Source organism: Myripristis murdjan, chromosome 22 (assembly GCF_902150065.1).
Source record: "Myripristis murdjan chromosome 22, fMyrMur1.1, whole genome shotgun sequence".
In the NCBI taxonomy this organism is placed as follows: Eukaryota; Metazoa; Chordata; class Actinopteri; order Holocentriformes; family Holocentridae; genus Myripristis; species Myripristis murdjan.
The window spans coordinates 30755407-30770759 of record NC_044001.1 but is presented as its reverse complement, the minus strand read 5'-3'; the positions used below and the strand labels follow the sequence as shown (position 1 = coordinate 30770759).

The 15353-nt window shown below is 38.1% G+C and overlaps 1 protein-coding gene across 1 annotated transcript in view; it reads left to right on the top strand.

The window, feature by feature from the left end:
• Positions 1-13386, top strand: part of ccdc85ca (coiled-coil domain containing 85C, a) — a 44336-nt gene extending 30950 nt beyond the window's left edge. Inside the window, exons 2-6 of the mRNA XM_030081799.1 lie at positions 3863-3942; positions 5134-5226; positions 7664-7756; positions 7954-8052; positions 8560-13386. Coding sequence (XP_029937659.1) covers positions 3863-3942; positions 5134-5226; positions 7664-7756; positions 7954-8052; positions 8560-8649 — 455 coding nt within the window. The 3' untranslated portion in view covers positions 8650-13386. The remainder of the gene's footprint in view (positions 1-3862; positions 3943-5133; positions 5227-7663; positions 7757-7953; positions 8053-8559) is intronic.
• The last annotated feature ends 1967 nt before the right edge of the window (positions 13387-15353 follow it).

The window sequence follows — 15353 nt, the reverse complement described above, 5'->3', positions numbered from 1 at the left end:
TCAAGCTTGTGAGTGTGTGGATGGCTGCAGAAAGCACTGTGTGTGTGTGTGTGTGTGTGTGTACCTGGTATTGCTAATGTTGTGGGGACATAAATCTGTTTACACAGTCACGTTGTGGGGACTCGCCTCCCTTATGGGGACAAAAAGCAAGTCCCCATAAGGGAGCACCATTAATTTTAGGGTGAAGCCTTGATTTAAAGCTAAGATAACTTTAGGGTTAGATTAAGGTTAGGGTTAGGGTTAGGGTTAGGCAGGTAGTGGTTAGGGTTAGGGTTAGGATAAATCTCCAGGAAATGAATGTAAGTCAATGTAATGTCCCCAGAAGTGATGGAAACCAACGTGTGTGTGTGTGTGTGTGTGTGTGTGTGTGTGTGTGTGTGTGTGTGTGTGTGTGTGTGTGTGTGTTTTACATTTCAGTCAGTCATGTACTGCAGAGTCCAATGCATTGCATTTTTTTGCATCAGCACAAAACAAGGACAAGGCTTTCTCACTACAGATTTGTGGATTTCAATATTAGAATGAGAGGAATTTTAATCACCAAACACAATAAATGTGCAACAATACAGAAAATGGAGTGATAACTAAAAGTTCAAGTGTAGCAAGACACACAGAGGAAAACCAGTGGACATGCAACACAATGAGATGGCAAAAGCTGAAGCACATTGTGGACTGTATAACAGGGTTAGGGTTAGGGTTAGTCTGATAACTTCTGAGTGTATTGGGTCAAAATAGGGTTGTTTCTGAAAGAAATTAACAGGATTTTCATAATTCCCTCAAAATAATTATGTGAATGTGATATGTGGAAATATGTTTGAAAAAAGAAATTTGTTCAGGCAGTTTTGTGACCTGAACACAATGAGATGTAATTTTAAATATAAACTGCGAACAGCTAAGTGGTTAGTCTGTTGCACACAACCTGTCGTTGCAGTGATTCTCCTCTTAACACTCTTGTTGTTGTCCTTGAACAAAGAGAACAGATCAGACAAAGAAACTGACATGTTAGCAAGCTCGCCAGGTTTTGTTATGGTTCAGCCACAAGGATGGATTCTAGTCGTGAATCATAATAAGTCTAGTCATAAGTCATAAAACTATTGGGCAAAGCTAGCCACAGAGCACTGTGCCACAGTTTTAGTTTTTTGTTAGCTCTGTTACTGTGAGTTCAGTCCAAACGCAAAGTGAGTTTTTCCCACATGGCTCTTACATATAAAGTCAGTGCAAAGATGCAAATAGACGTGAATTCATGGCAGGTGACACAAATTATCTGAATTTCTGTATTGTTCATGAGCTTACATTTTTCAAATCAAGGGAAAAAGTCATGGCTGGAGTTGGGCAAGTCCACGGGGCGAATTTCACCTTGTTTGGTGTGAACATGCCATTAGACCTAAATGAAACAGAACCTTAGTAAATGTTACTGGTAACACCTGTGTTTACCTGCCATTACATGTCAAAATGGCCGCTGTTAAAGAGGCCTATTATTTAGGTTGGAAAGCAGCTGCAGAATTCAGTATATTCAGTAACTAACAGAGAAAAAAACATCAACAGACTTTGACAGGGATGATTATGTGAAAATCACATGTATTTTCCTCACAGAGAAAATGTGTTGAATCAAGAATTCTATATTTGGGCAAAGGTTTGTAGTCAACACAAGTCAGACTTCTGAGGCCTATGGTAATAATTTACCCTTTTCTTCTTAATTTGCATGCTTACTTGCTTTAGATGAAGATTTAAGTCTAGTTGTATTTCCCAATTACAAATGTTCAAGGCAGCTGGCAACCACAATTGTGAATATTTCCCAGTTCCTTCAAAGAATGCACAAGTAATATGCAAGCTGAACAGCAGAGAAAGAAAATGACAGCAAGGAGCACAGGCTACAGACAAATCCATCATGCTTAGTTTAATTTACAGGGACTGAAACAGGTTTTTCGTGTGGTAGTGCAGTTATGTTTAGTCCCAGTGCTATTTCTTTCTGATATTCCAGCTCTAAACCTTTGGGTATGGGTGCTAGTGGATATATTTTTATCCCACTGGAGAACTCCAGTATGCCAGGAACCAGGGAGGGACGGGGCGGAATTATATTGTTCAGATGGCTGTTTGGTGCAGGAGGTCCACCTACACAGATGTGTGTCCACCCCTGTGCAGTGTATGTGTGTGTGATTGTTGGGTGTTAAGTGTGTTGCTCTCGCTCTCTTGGACATTGCAGTGCAGCAGTTGTTAGCAAGTGTGTGTGTTTGTGTGTTTGTGTGTGTGTGAGCAGCACAAGGCTAGACGGCTGCAGGTCAGATAATCCGGTTGTACCGAGTTGGATTAGAGCTGAGGTCACAAGGAAGCAAAGAGGCTTACTGCCACAACATATCGCTCTAGCCTTCTCTCTTTCACTTTTTGTTTCATTCCTCTTGCCTGTATTTCTGCCTCTCTCTTAGTCTATTTTTGCCATCTGAGTCTCTCTTGCATTTTGGCTTGCTTTCTGTCTCTTTGAAAGATGTTTCTATGATTCGTTGGGGGCTGCAGCTGCAATGGGCATTATTATGACTGGAGCAGCAGCTGTGGATTAGTTACTGTTCCCTGTGTGCATGGGAGATTTGAGACTGCATGTGCGTTTAAATGAAAACATACAAAGGCATCAGAGTGTTCATGCCTGTTTGTTCAGTATGAGCATGAAACACTGTACACTTGAGTACTTATTCTAGGAAATTCAGCTATTTCCTTGAATTCAACTGCCACTGTAAGTCCAGTGACAGCTTCAAATCACCTTGCATGCAGAAGAAATTCCACTGGTATTCAGCCCTCGTCTGAAAGTGGCACATTTTTAGATCAGTTTGGGTATCAAGAACTGAAAATGTGCAGTTTTAGGATTAGTGGTCTTTAATGGGACTAGCATGGAAAGATCAGCAATGCATGGCTGAACAATATGTGGGGATTAAGTTTGAGAGGGCTGCTAAGCATCTCTCAATCATACCAATCAAGGATATTAATGGGTATGGGCTCCGACTGGACTCAGTGAGATGAATCCAGTAGAGCAGGGTTGGGGAACCTTTTTCCTACTTTTTCAATGGCCATTTCAGTTTTTAGAACATCCTTTGAGAGCCATACAAGATTACTGAATTAAAATGGATCTCAATCATTTTATTAATATTTCAATATTAATAATAAGAATTTAATTGTTAAATTAACATGCTTTTTATTTGTAAAACATCACACTAACCTCAGCGATGGCTGGAATTGCTTTTATGCGAGGCATATGATGTCAGATGTAGTGATGATGATGTTATCCGCAGCTGGTTTTCCAGGTTTGAGTCAGTCAGTCTTGAGTAGAACTGAGTCTTTGCAAGGGTCAGTTTTGAAAAGAACTGCTCACAGCAGAAGGTTGTCCCAAACAGAGATGCACATTTCAGTGCATATCCCCTCAGAACAGGACCAATCTCAGGACATTGTTTCATCACATGCCAGAGAGAAAAACTGGAAATTTCTTGCAGTGTCCTTCAATGTTTTTTCAATATCTTGTGCCATATCAGTAATCTGCTCTATGACAGTGTTTGGAGACAAACTGACACTGACACGCAATTTTTCTTTGTTCAGTGCTAGCAGCTCTGCAGTGGCAACAAGGCAGTCCTTCACCAATTCTCCTTCAGCATGACGTTTCAGCTTCTCAGCTATGAGCTAACTCACCGCAAAGAAATCAGAAAACACTTAACATAAGTCTGCACACACTGCAAAAATATTTTTTTTGCAGTGTGGCTGAATTTCAGTTGGGGAAAAATGATTGGTTTAAAAGTTTGATTATTGATGACAGGTCAACTTAAGATTGATCAGATTTTCCTTTTTGCACTATTGACAATGCGTCCTTTTGGTTTTTCTCATGCAGATGCATCAGCCAGCTACATCAGGCAGCTGGAGAACAGAGTGCGGATGCTGGAGGATGACAACAAGCAGTTACTGTCACAGGTAACTATCACTGTCCCGTATCACATACTGTGATGGAAGCTCTTCTGCCAAGCACTTTAATGTAGACACACTACATCAGTGCAGTCCCCTTAACCAAATGATGACCCCTTGCGGGCAGCTATCTTTTTGAAGTTTGCTTTTAATGTAGGATATTCACCTGAATCTGACTTAGGAGCCCTGTAATTGCCTTTAAGTAGTAGACCCAGTGTATCTATTCACTTTATTTTCACTTGGTTTATGTCAAAACACAGAGAGCTATTATAAAAGAGACACATACAACCAGCTTCTTCTTGTTTGGACTAGAAAATAAACAGGGGGAGCATTAAAAACAATCCACTGTTAATGTTAAGCAGATGGGAGCGTAACATCAGTAGTGAATTCTTGAGATGAGTTCGCTGATGATTTTTATGATGATCTACTTGCTGCCAGTTTTTGTGACTTTAAATGCACTGATAGATCACTGAGCAAATCAAATCAAATTTAATTACAAGGCAGATACAAGGCAGACAAAACAGGGTCATTGCAGAGTGCTTTGCAGAGCAACATTGGACACAAATGCAAAAAGACAAGGCAAAATGCCCTTAATTGGTACATTGGCTAATACAGGAAACATAACAGGAAAATAAGTTGCTTATGCATTTGCCATTAGTATCTTTGAGTCTCCTTTGAAACTGCAAGAGTGATTAAGGGCTCTAAATAAACTTGAACCTAATGTTAGAATTTGTGTATATGTTTGATTTTATCAGAATTGATTAGTTTGTTTTAAATCAGGGGTGTCTTGTTGATTTGATTTAAAATGTTAGATAAGCATATGCAGTTCATGATGTGGTCATATTTTCATGAATAACTTCTCAACTTTATGATGTAGAAACAATCTACTCCTCACTACTCTGAAATCTGTAGACCAATCAGAGGTGGAGATATTCCCAGTGGAAATCAGACGAAATAACAGCTGTTGCAAATCTGACTTTGTGCTAAGACATTTTTGCTCCGTAATTTCTGCTTGTTTGAAAGGATAAACTTACAGCTGAGTTTGTGCTTGAAAAACAGGACAAATACATTACATACATTAGAGATACTGTAGAGCAGCAGTAAACACTGAGCTCAGACTCCAAAGTATTACAGACCATCAAAAATTAAAACTTTGTCTCCCCCTGTCTGTCTCTCACTCTCTCATTGTCTGTCTCCCAGGTGAATGGTGGGGAAGTGAAGATGTTGAGGAAGAATTTGTCTTTTTACCACTCGGAGTCACAGCTCTCACAGTACCAGGACAGCATGCTCAATGTACGTATACTGCCACACTAATAATAATCTGCATGTATGTGTGCGGGTGTAAGACCTTGATAAGACTGCATAAAATAGTCTTTCATTTGTATTTGAGTGTAATGTCCTCATAGAGACTGAACAGGGAGCTGCAATTTAAGGTCCACCAGAGCAAGAATTTGGTGGCTCAGTGCCACATCACACAAAGTGGCACTAATTTTGCTTCTTTCCTTTATGCATTGTATTATATTGCATACAATACAATGCATAAAGGAACAGTGGTTATAGGGCAGCAGTGGGGCAATGTCCCACTGCTGGATACTGGCTGCTGGACTCCTTCAGCTACGCCAGTCGTCATCCCATAGTGAGAGAGCTGGCAGTGGTGGGGATCCAAAGCACAACAGGACAGGTCTGCAAAAAACTGAAACAACTCAGTTCTCAGTATAAGGCAGTTTAAACACACAATGCACAATGTGGCATCCACGGAGTTCTGCAACAGTTAGTTGGTGCCAGGTGTGTAGACTTTAACCACTCACATCCTACCTCCCACTCACGTGCATGGATGGGGCGAGATTAAGGGGCTATCGGCACAACAGTGGAAACACGACTGGTTTTTGCCGAAGTGTGAGTGGGGACATTAGAGGAGGTGGAGGGAGGTTTGGCCAGCATTGCCTTTGTGTTTCTATTGTTTTTTATTGCATTTTTATTTCCTTAGCATCACCTTTTTATACTGATTATATATATTTATATTTATATTGTTTTATTACCGTCTATTGTATTTTTATTTCTTTGAATCCCATTTGTATATTGTTTTATTAGCTTTGAGCATTTGTATTTTTAACTTGTAAAGCACTTTGTGGGTTCTCTCTGTGAAAAGCGCTATATAAATACATTTTTACTTAATTTTACTTATTGGTCAGTCAAACCTGATGAAAAACTGGTTTAATGTGTTAGCACGTCCCCTTTTGAAGGCACAGTCTTTATGTCACGTTGATTATGTCTGGGTATGTTACTGTAGCCGCTGTTGCAGCAGATGCTGAGATGAGATGAAAGAGATGGTAAAGGTGTGTCTGAGTCTGTGTGTCATTGTGAGGCCAATAATGCAGAAATAATAAGAGCTCGCTACAACCTCATATGAGAAACTCCATACCTTGTTTTTATAGCTGTGGTTGCCTCTACCAAATGTTAGCTTGTCCTTTAGCCCGGTAACTCTTCATTCGTCTCTTTCACCTGTTTTCATTTCAGTTTCATAAATTCATTTGGTTCTTTAATGTTGTCACACATACTGGCATGATTCCAGTACTAATGCACAAAGAAATAAAATGAATTACATTTAGCAGACAATAATAAGACAGATATGGATACAGTAGATTGGTTACCTACTGTTTTATTCTTCATTCTGTATTATTTTCATTTCCCTTTGTGTATGAAAGCAGCCAACACTTTTTGCAGCGGAAATTGCATTCCTCTCATATTAAAAGGAATTTTATGAAAACCAAGCCAATTGTTGTACTTGGGGTAATATCCTCATGATCGTTCAACAGCTCAAACTAATTTCTACACTACAGCAGAAGCAAGACCTCCTTTCTGACCTATTGATCAGCCTGTCTGATCAACTGATTGATCCTCTCTTGCTTTACTGCAACCACAGCAGCTTTACTGCACCACTGGTCACCATGGAAATGCATATTCACCCCTCAGCTCTTCCTCTTCTTTTTCTACAAGAAGCATGCAGCTGCAGAATCAACAGAGCCATTTACATGCCAAGCCTCTGGCTGCTGGAAGTAGAAAATAGTGAAGAAAACTATGTTTTAAAAAAGGCTAACTGATGAATTATAATCAGGATTTATAGTGATTATGCACACTTTTACTACTCAAATGACTGACTGAAAAAAAACAACAACAAAACATTTATAAATTAAAAGTAGGGAGATGTGATTCTCATTGTCTCATGGTCTTCAGCTCGATGCTGCTGTTCTCTACAGGTGCATCGCAAAAAATTAGAATATCATGGAAAAGGTCTTTTTCTGTAATTTATTTCAAAAAGGGAAATTTTCATATATTCTAGATCCATTACACATAAAGTAAACATTTTCAAGCCTTTTTTGTTTTAATTCTGAGGATTTCAGCTTACAGTTAATGAAAATCAAAAAGCCAGGCTTGAACTATTTCACTTTATGTGTAATCGCTCTAAAATATATGAAAGTTTAACTTTTCAAATTAAATTACAGAAATAATGAACTTTTCCATTATATTTCAATTCTTTGAGATGCACCTGTACTTCTTTGTGTAGACTGATCCATGTGATATGGAGAGTCTCGGGTCCTGCTTTCTTACTCTGTATGTGAGCTGTCTGTTAGTTGTTGCAATGCCTCCACATGTTCTATAGCCTTCACTGTTTATTGTGCTTATTGTGATTAAAACGCTTGTGACCAGTGGGTGTTTCTTGTCTCCCCAGGGTGCTGTTCAAACACCCAGTGATGAACCCTCCCCTACAGGGACCTACCTCCCCCCGGGGCATAAACCAGAGGCTGTAGTCCATGCTATGAAGGTTAGGCTGAACAGTTTAGGAATATGCTGGAATATTATGGAATATATTTAGTGTATGGCCAAAGGGAAAATCTGGATTTCTGGAATGTTCCAAATTCCCAAATGCTAAAGCATCTTACACACAAAAGGCATTAATTCCATTGTTTTCTGCTTTCTGGCATATTGTGTGTGTGTGTGTGTGTGTGTGTGTGTGGGTAGGTGCTGGAAGTCCATGAGAACCTGGACAGGCAGATCTCTGAGGACTATGATGAAGATCTCAGTGAGAAAGAAAAGGCCATTGTCAGAGAGATGTGCAATGTAAGTTTCAATGTAAACTCTTTGTTCTTTCTTTCTGTCTTTCTTTCTCCTTGTGCGACTGCACTCGTGTCAGCAGGAGTGTGAACTGGTTTGGAAAATGTACCACCACAAATACTTCAGTCCAGAAAGCTAGGCTATTAAAAGAAGGCTGAGACATGGTCTCTGACTCAGTGGGAGCTATGGGGTATGACACATTTGCAACATAACTGGAGCTGCAATGTTGTTTTAAACTTTGAATGTCTGAAATGATCATGCAGTGTGACATAGTTGGGACGGTTCTGATAGTATTATGCAGTAGCCTGTGTTACAAGGATTTGTTTGTGTTTGTGTTCTTCATATTGGGGCCTCCAGGCTGATCACTCAGCAGTTGTGATGGTCCGTTGCATTCAACTCTCACCCAGGGAGAAACAAAAGGCACTATTCATAACTCAGAGACACCCTGCCCTTATTAATCACACTCATGCACATGCACACATTTGCTGACAGTGTGTTGTGTCTCCCTCTCAGGTGGTTTGGAGAAAGCTGGGTGATGCTGCTGGGTCAAAGCCTTCAGTCCGACAGCAGCTTTCAGGCAACCAATACAAAGGACCTTTATAGCTGGGAGACAACAAGCAAAGTCATCAGTGATCCCAGCACATCTACACCACCAGACTGGACTGGAAGGCCTCAGCACTTACTATCAAACTACAGCTTCCTCAGCCCAACTGAAACCCCTGGGCCACGTCAAAATGGACGCTCCTACATCTCAGTCTTACCATGTCATGTTCCCCTAATGCCAAGACTGAAGACTTGCCTAGGCTCAGATCTGCTGTGCAGCTGTTTGAAGGATGACATTGCAGGGTTTGGCTACCCATGCCAGCCATTTTCTAGAGCCAATTCCTAGATGTGAGTGACAGAGACGACAGCAGCAGAATTTTCAAATGGCCATGTTGGGCAGGACTCTGCACTTTGAGTTCACACTGCAAGCAGCTTGGTTGATAGGCCACTCTCTTCTGGCCAGCTATTAGTGGCACAAGAAGCCGTGATTGCATGTAGTGATCTGCAGTAAGCTAGGTATTTGCACACATCACGCATTTTTTGTTACTTTGGTATAGACCTTTTCACAGCAGCCATTTTGACATAATATTAGGTAAACACAGGTATTACTGATCAGTGTAGGAATGGCCTGTTCCACTAAAGTTCAGCAGAACTGGCTCTGACAGGCTCTGGAGCACTTGAATGGAACAGAACCTGACTTCATGTCATTAGAAATAGCTGAGCTTACCCTGCAATTTCATGTCAAAATGGCTGCTGTGAAAACAATTATGCCTTTAATAAGGATATTACATTACTGGTACCCAGTGTAATGTGTAACACCACTAGTGGTGTTATACTGCATTGATAAATCAGTTTCTGTTTTGTTTACATCACAGGCTCTTCCAGCACGCTATGAGCATGGGGGCAACATATTCCACACCTCAGTGTAAATCATATAACTTTCAAAATATTCCAGAATAAAGCTTTGCCAATATCTTTTGAGATAGGAAATGTATTCAACATTTATTAGGGTTTAGGCTTGAGATATTTGTAAGGCAGACAAAACCAAATGCGTTTACAAGTTAACATTGGGTACCTTTAATGCAGTGAGTTAGCTAGCAAGTGTTATTTTGATAGCAATGTGTGTGCCATACACAAAATTGCCAAGACATGAGGACCATTAAGACTAAACTGTCAAAATACAAAGGATTAGCATGTAATTTAATGGTTGAGTCAACATGGTTCTCAATGGTGGACTGACTCACTGATTACGAGCTTTTTCCATATTTTTTTGTCAGTAGAATCTATCCTTGGTATTTTGGCATAGTGTACCTGTACTATAAAGAGAATTCATTACTTTAGTCATTCTCCAAACATATTTCAGATAAAGGTTCTTGAAAAGTGGGAAGCTCTGAATGGCTACAATCAGCTTACTGATTTACATTTGCTAAATTCATAAAATTGCATCAGAAAGAAACTGAGGAATCTGATTGACCATTGATGGTTGTCAGTTGACAAGCTTGTTGACTGTTCACACATCAGTCATGTTTCTGAGGTTGTTCATCTGCATAGAACAATCGACTTCTGGTGACAAGTTGATCATGGTAGTTGCAGTGTGAGCTCATAGTAAGAGGCATTCAGAAAGCCTGTGACAGGCAGACTGAATCTCTATCACTTCATCCAAGCCAGGACCCTTGTTTCAATGTTCACTTCTAAGTATTCGAGGCTGACTGCCACACACAATATGGACATGCAGTATTACAACTTGGTTAACATGGAATGAAAAATGAGTATGCTTCAGTATTGCCTACTATACAAAAATATTCCCAAGCTATATGTATGAAGACAACACTGATCATTTAGTGTCACCAAAAATTAAGTAATATTTGAAAAGACACAAATTGACCAGGAAGAAACCCCTTTAACATTTGTATTTAATTAGTAGGATGACAGAAGTATGCTACCTTGCCTGGTGTTGACTACAATGGCATAACATCTCCTGTTTTGCACATTGTGTGCATGGCAAATCAAAGGATTTTATCAGCAGGATGATACAACTGGAAACATCTTGCAGTGCTAGCAGTGCTAGCTTTTTCATGTATGGTATTATCTCCTCACTTTATGTATGTGCTACTATAATGCACATAGTACGAAGGTGCATAGCTGGTTTTGCAATGTAGATTGTGATTTGTGTTGTGTACATAATATGTCCCAGATGCTCTCAAAAGACCACATAAAAGTTACTTGAGAGCTGTTTTAACTACCCAGCTACCACAGCATAGAGGAATACAATGACTTCTGCACAAATCAGCTCCTTGATTATCTTACCGTTGGTGAAACTGTCTGACATGGTGTGTCCAGCGTGTATTTAGTTTACTTTGTATGTTTAGTGGAGGCTGACCTAGCAGCCAAAGCACTGTAGTGTTAAAATACTGACCACTGTACAACAGTAAGTTGATCAAAGACCTGATTTTTCATTAAGTGTCTTTATTTCCTTGAGAGGAAACTGCACTCGATTTATCACTATTTTGAGACACTTTCTAGACATAGAAAATAAGCCTAGAGGATAACTTTTCTTAGCTTAGTTTATCATCCATAATTCTATTCTATTTCATTCAGACCACTAAGACATACAAGAAGGTAGCTATTTTAAATGTACTGTTACACAATGTGAGAAAGGGAAGATTGGTATAAAATTAGCATCTGAAGTCAGCACTTAACATAGACCTAACAGTTATCGAAAACCCTTTTCCTTGCTGCCATTTTAACATGAAAAGCACGGTGAACACAGGTTTTACTAATGACATCAATTACGGTTATGTTCCATTGAAGTCTAACAGAGCCAGGGACCATCATAATGTTATGCACACTGGCTTTGGTACACTTCAGTTGAAATGTTCTTAGTAATGCTTGTGTTTACCTTGCTGTTTCATGTCAAAACGGCTACAGTGAAAAACTGGTACACAACAGTACCGGTCTTGCTGTAAAGTCGGTAAAGACTGCAATACTCAAACAGTTTTTTGGGCAGGTTTATGTGTGGATGAACAAGTGACAAAAGATGTGTTATATATACATATATTTTGGCAAATCAATAGTAACCATACAAAATACTGCCTGACTTGTCACTGCCTCACTGCAAAGCCCACAAAAAGTAGTGCTGACTTCTGCCCATCTCATATTCATAATTAGATGTCATGACAGCTAATGTATAGTGCTACTTGTGTAATAGAGTTGTGCCACAGTTAAGTCTATATAGGGAGATATTCCTCCTACAACATGTGAGGCCACCTCCAGGGGATGACGTTGAGCACTAAAACTGGGCAAAACAGTCAAAAGAACAGCAGTCAATGAAAACTGAAAAAAGAAATGGCCGCATTTTTTATTTTATTTTATTTTTTTAACTGTACATTGGTGAAAATCGTTTGACAATGGTGCTTTGAAGAATGAACTCTAGAATGATTGAATGAATGAGTAAAGATCTATTCTATTTTGTTAAAAAAATACCCCTGGTTATACAAGTCAACACCACATAGCCTCAATGCAACTGGAGATCTTCTGAAATTGCCATAATTTTACGATTGATGTCACATCAGCTTTAAACTCTGTCTTCATTGTAAGTTTTGGGTCATTTAACAATGACAGTAATAATCCAGTTACTGGTAAGCATTTGGAATCAAATGTGATCATTTACAGCAGATAGGCCCAGTGACTGCCATGGATTTTACTCAGCAAGTGCTCAGCTCTGCCCCCGATGGCCAAAAGACTGTACTGTAATGGTCATGGTTGGGCTGTTTTGTCTTTCTAGAGGTTTTGCCTGTACAGTGCAATAGTCTATCCTAGTTTTTCCTATAGAATAAATATATAGTACCTATATACTGTATAGCAGTACACAATAAGGTATGTAGGAGTCTGCAAGATGGAGATATAATTCAGAACTGAAGTTACATGCTGCATTCTACATTTTTACTTGTCCTCATATTCGGACAAAAATATTTTTTGTCCACACCGATAAAAGGAATTTCCCCCGAAATTCTTCAAGTTGGACACATTGGTAAAGATGTGATGTGCGCACCATGTGCTTTCTGTGCCGTCTTCATATTCTATTCTTATTGGATAAGAGAACGTGTGATTTTATTGAATGAGTGGCTGAGTTTCAGCATAGTTCAATGGCCTGAATGCAGCAGGTGACTTGTGTTTGGTAACAAGGCTGATTTTCATGTGGCAGCCTACAGCATGAGCTATAGGCCACATGTACAAAATGAGCAGTAATCATTTGAATAAGAGGAAAAAGTTTCATTTGTATCAGGGATAATCTCGACATGTTAAGTTTGAATCTGTTTGAATTGAGGTAAATGTTTTGTTTTTGATAGACATTACTTTGGTTTTACAAAAGAGAAAATATACGAACTGGCGCAGTCCTCAAAAATTTGCAAAGTGACCTTTTTTGAAAAAAGCTAGTCTATATACACATAACTACTGACTTTTTTATTTGTTGATTTGAAAGCACAAAAGTAACTTAACTTTTGTTTTCAACTAAGGTGATATTCAAATGCACTGCTTCTTTTGTCATTGAGGAAATAACTTAGACCCTGTGATGGAATTCTGTTGATGATGTTCCTCTGTGACAGTGTGTTATAGAGTATAGCCAGTGCTGTATGTAAATACATATCTCCCATAAATTACTAGGGATTAGCATGCCTTTATATTTTTTAATATGATGTATGTAGCTGAAAAAAAGTATTTTAGCAATATGTATGAGGAAATTTTAAAAGCCACTTTTAGATGATTTTGAAATAAAATTGAAGCACTCTTTTTAAAGCTTTTGTGTGTTGAAATCAGTGACTGAGCAGTGCAGTTCCTGGGGAGGGGTACTGAAGAAAACTGATCCCTCTCTCTCTGCATTAATCAGTATATGTGCCACTGAATTTGACATGAACTAGTATCAAATGTTTAGAAATAACCTCAACTTGAATGGAGATTTTTCAGGTATTTATCTAACTTAAAACAAATTCATTGACTCTGAAACGCTGTGACCTGTGGGCAGGCCTGCATTTAAACCTCTAAACAAAATTCACTTTATTTCTTTTTTTGATTTTTTTGAACCAGTTTTATTTAATTTTTTTTTATGGTATTACAGTTTTGTCCAGGAATTTTGTAGTAATTTTCTTATGCTTTTTTAAAAAGTGGTTAAAGCAATTTTTGACATTGTGATTATTGTGATTTTCATGTAATTTAATTTTAAATACGTAATAATTCTGATAAGTTTTTCTTGTCATTAGTTTTTTGTTTGTTTTTACTCATTTTTCCCTCATTTTTAAGTCCTTTACTTGGAAGAAGTTCTTGCTAATTTTCAGCTCATTTCTTGCTAATTGCCTTTTTCTGTTTTTGAATGAAATTAAATGAATTTGCACTGGTTCCTAAGGGTTAATAGAAAATACACTTCATTTTGCCAGATCAAACAAACAATAGTATAATAGGTATTTGCAGGAATAGAAAATCATAAATGGAGTAAATACTGTGGAAGATTATTAATAAGACCACAGTGCCTCCTAGTGAAAAACCTTTGACATTACAACAAACAGACCACAGCATGAAAAGCTGGTAAGACACAAATACTTTAAAAAAGAATGTTTTTTTTTTTTTTTTTTTCGGATGAAGCAGGTCTCCACTAATTTACACATCCATGCTGAAAGAATTTGTTAAAATGTGGTAACAACAACAACAACAACAGCAACAGGAGATGAAAAAACTTTTAATTATGGGAATCTTAGTAGAAGTGAATGTTTCTAGTAAAAGAGTTTAGGAAGCATAACATGCACATAAATAAATAACCATCAAAATAATTACAAAATAAATGTTTCTCATAAATGTAAAATAGTTGGATACGCTGAATTATTCAGCTAACATACTTCATTTAAAATCATAATCATTCATTTAAAAACAACTTACAGCTATAGTGTAATAATACTGTTAACATAAGTTTCCCAGTGATGTAACAAAAAGTTCAAATGTAATGGAAGATCTTTTCCAGTTTCTAAAACAGGGAGGTTGGAATTCCTAGTTCCAAAATGGTAATAGCCGATAAACTATTATTAGTCAAAATTCAGTAACAAACTATGGTGCAACACTTTAAAAAAACATGAAAGGATTATGTGTTTACATGAAAATAGACTGGGGTTGGCACCAAATGATTTAAAGTTTAGGATAGAACTTTATTTGTAAGAAATACATACAAACAAGCCAAACAAGGTCCCTTGACTGGAGGTAAACACTAGTCTATCAATATAACTGAACTGAAACAACTGAAAGGGAATTGATCCAAAGCCCAAAGAGAAAGGTACATGGCCTTAGCAATTTAACACGTTCCTAAGAGTTTTTGAATGATAAAGCTGCCTGCCAGTGACTAGTGTTCACATTGATAGGCCATTAAAACAATTGTGTGAAATAACATCATATTTAAAATAATACTGAATCTGACACTAAAACCCTCTGAGGTATTGTTTGCATTGCTTAAATCACACCACCTTTGGAAAAAGCAGGTAAAAAATAAAGTACTTGGACAAAAAGCACAAATTTTGTGTTAAAAAGTAGTGTTGGAATCTCTTCCAGTATTGAAATATTAAATAAAATGAACCAATGTGAACACTGAAATTGAATACTAGCAATGTGAATACTGTCTGCTTTAAAATGCAGTGTGGAGTGTTGTGCAACAAAAGGGGAGAGCTAAAGGAAGACAATCATTTTGTAATGCTTAATCTCTATGTAAGTGTTAACTTACACAGAGT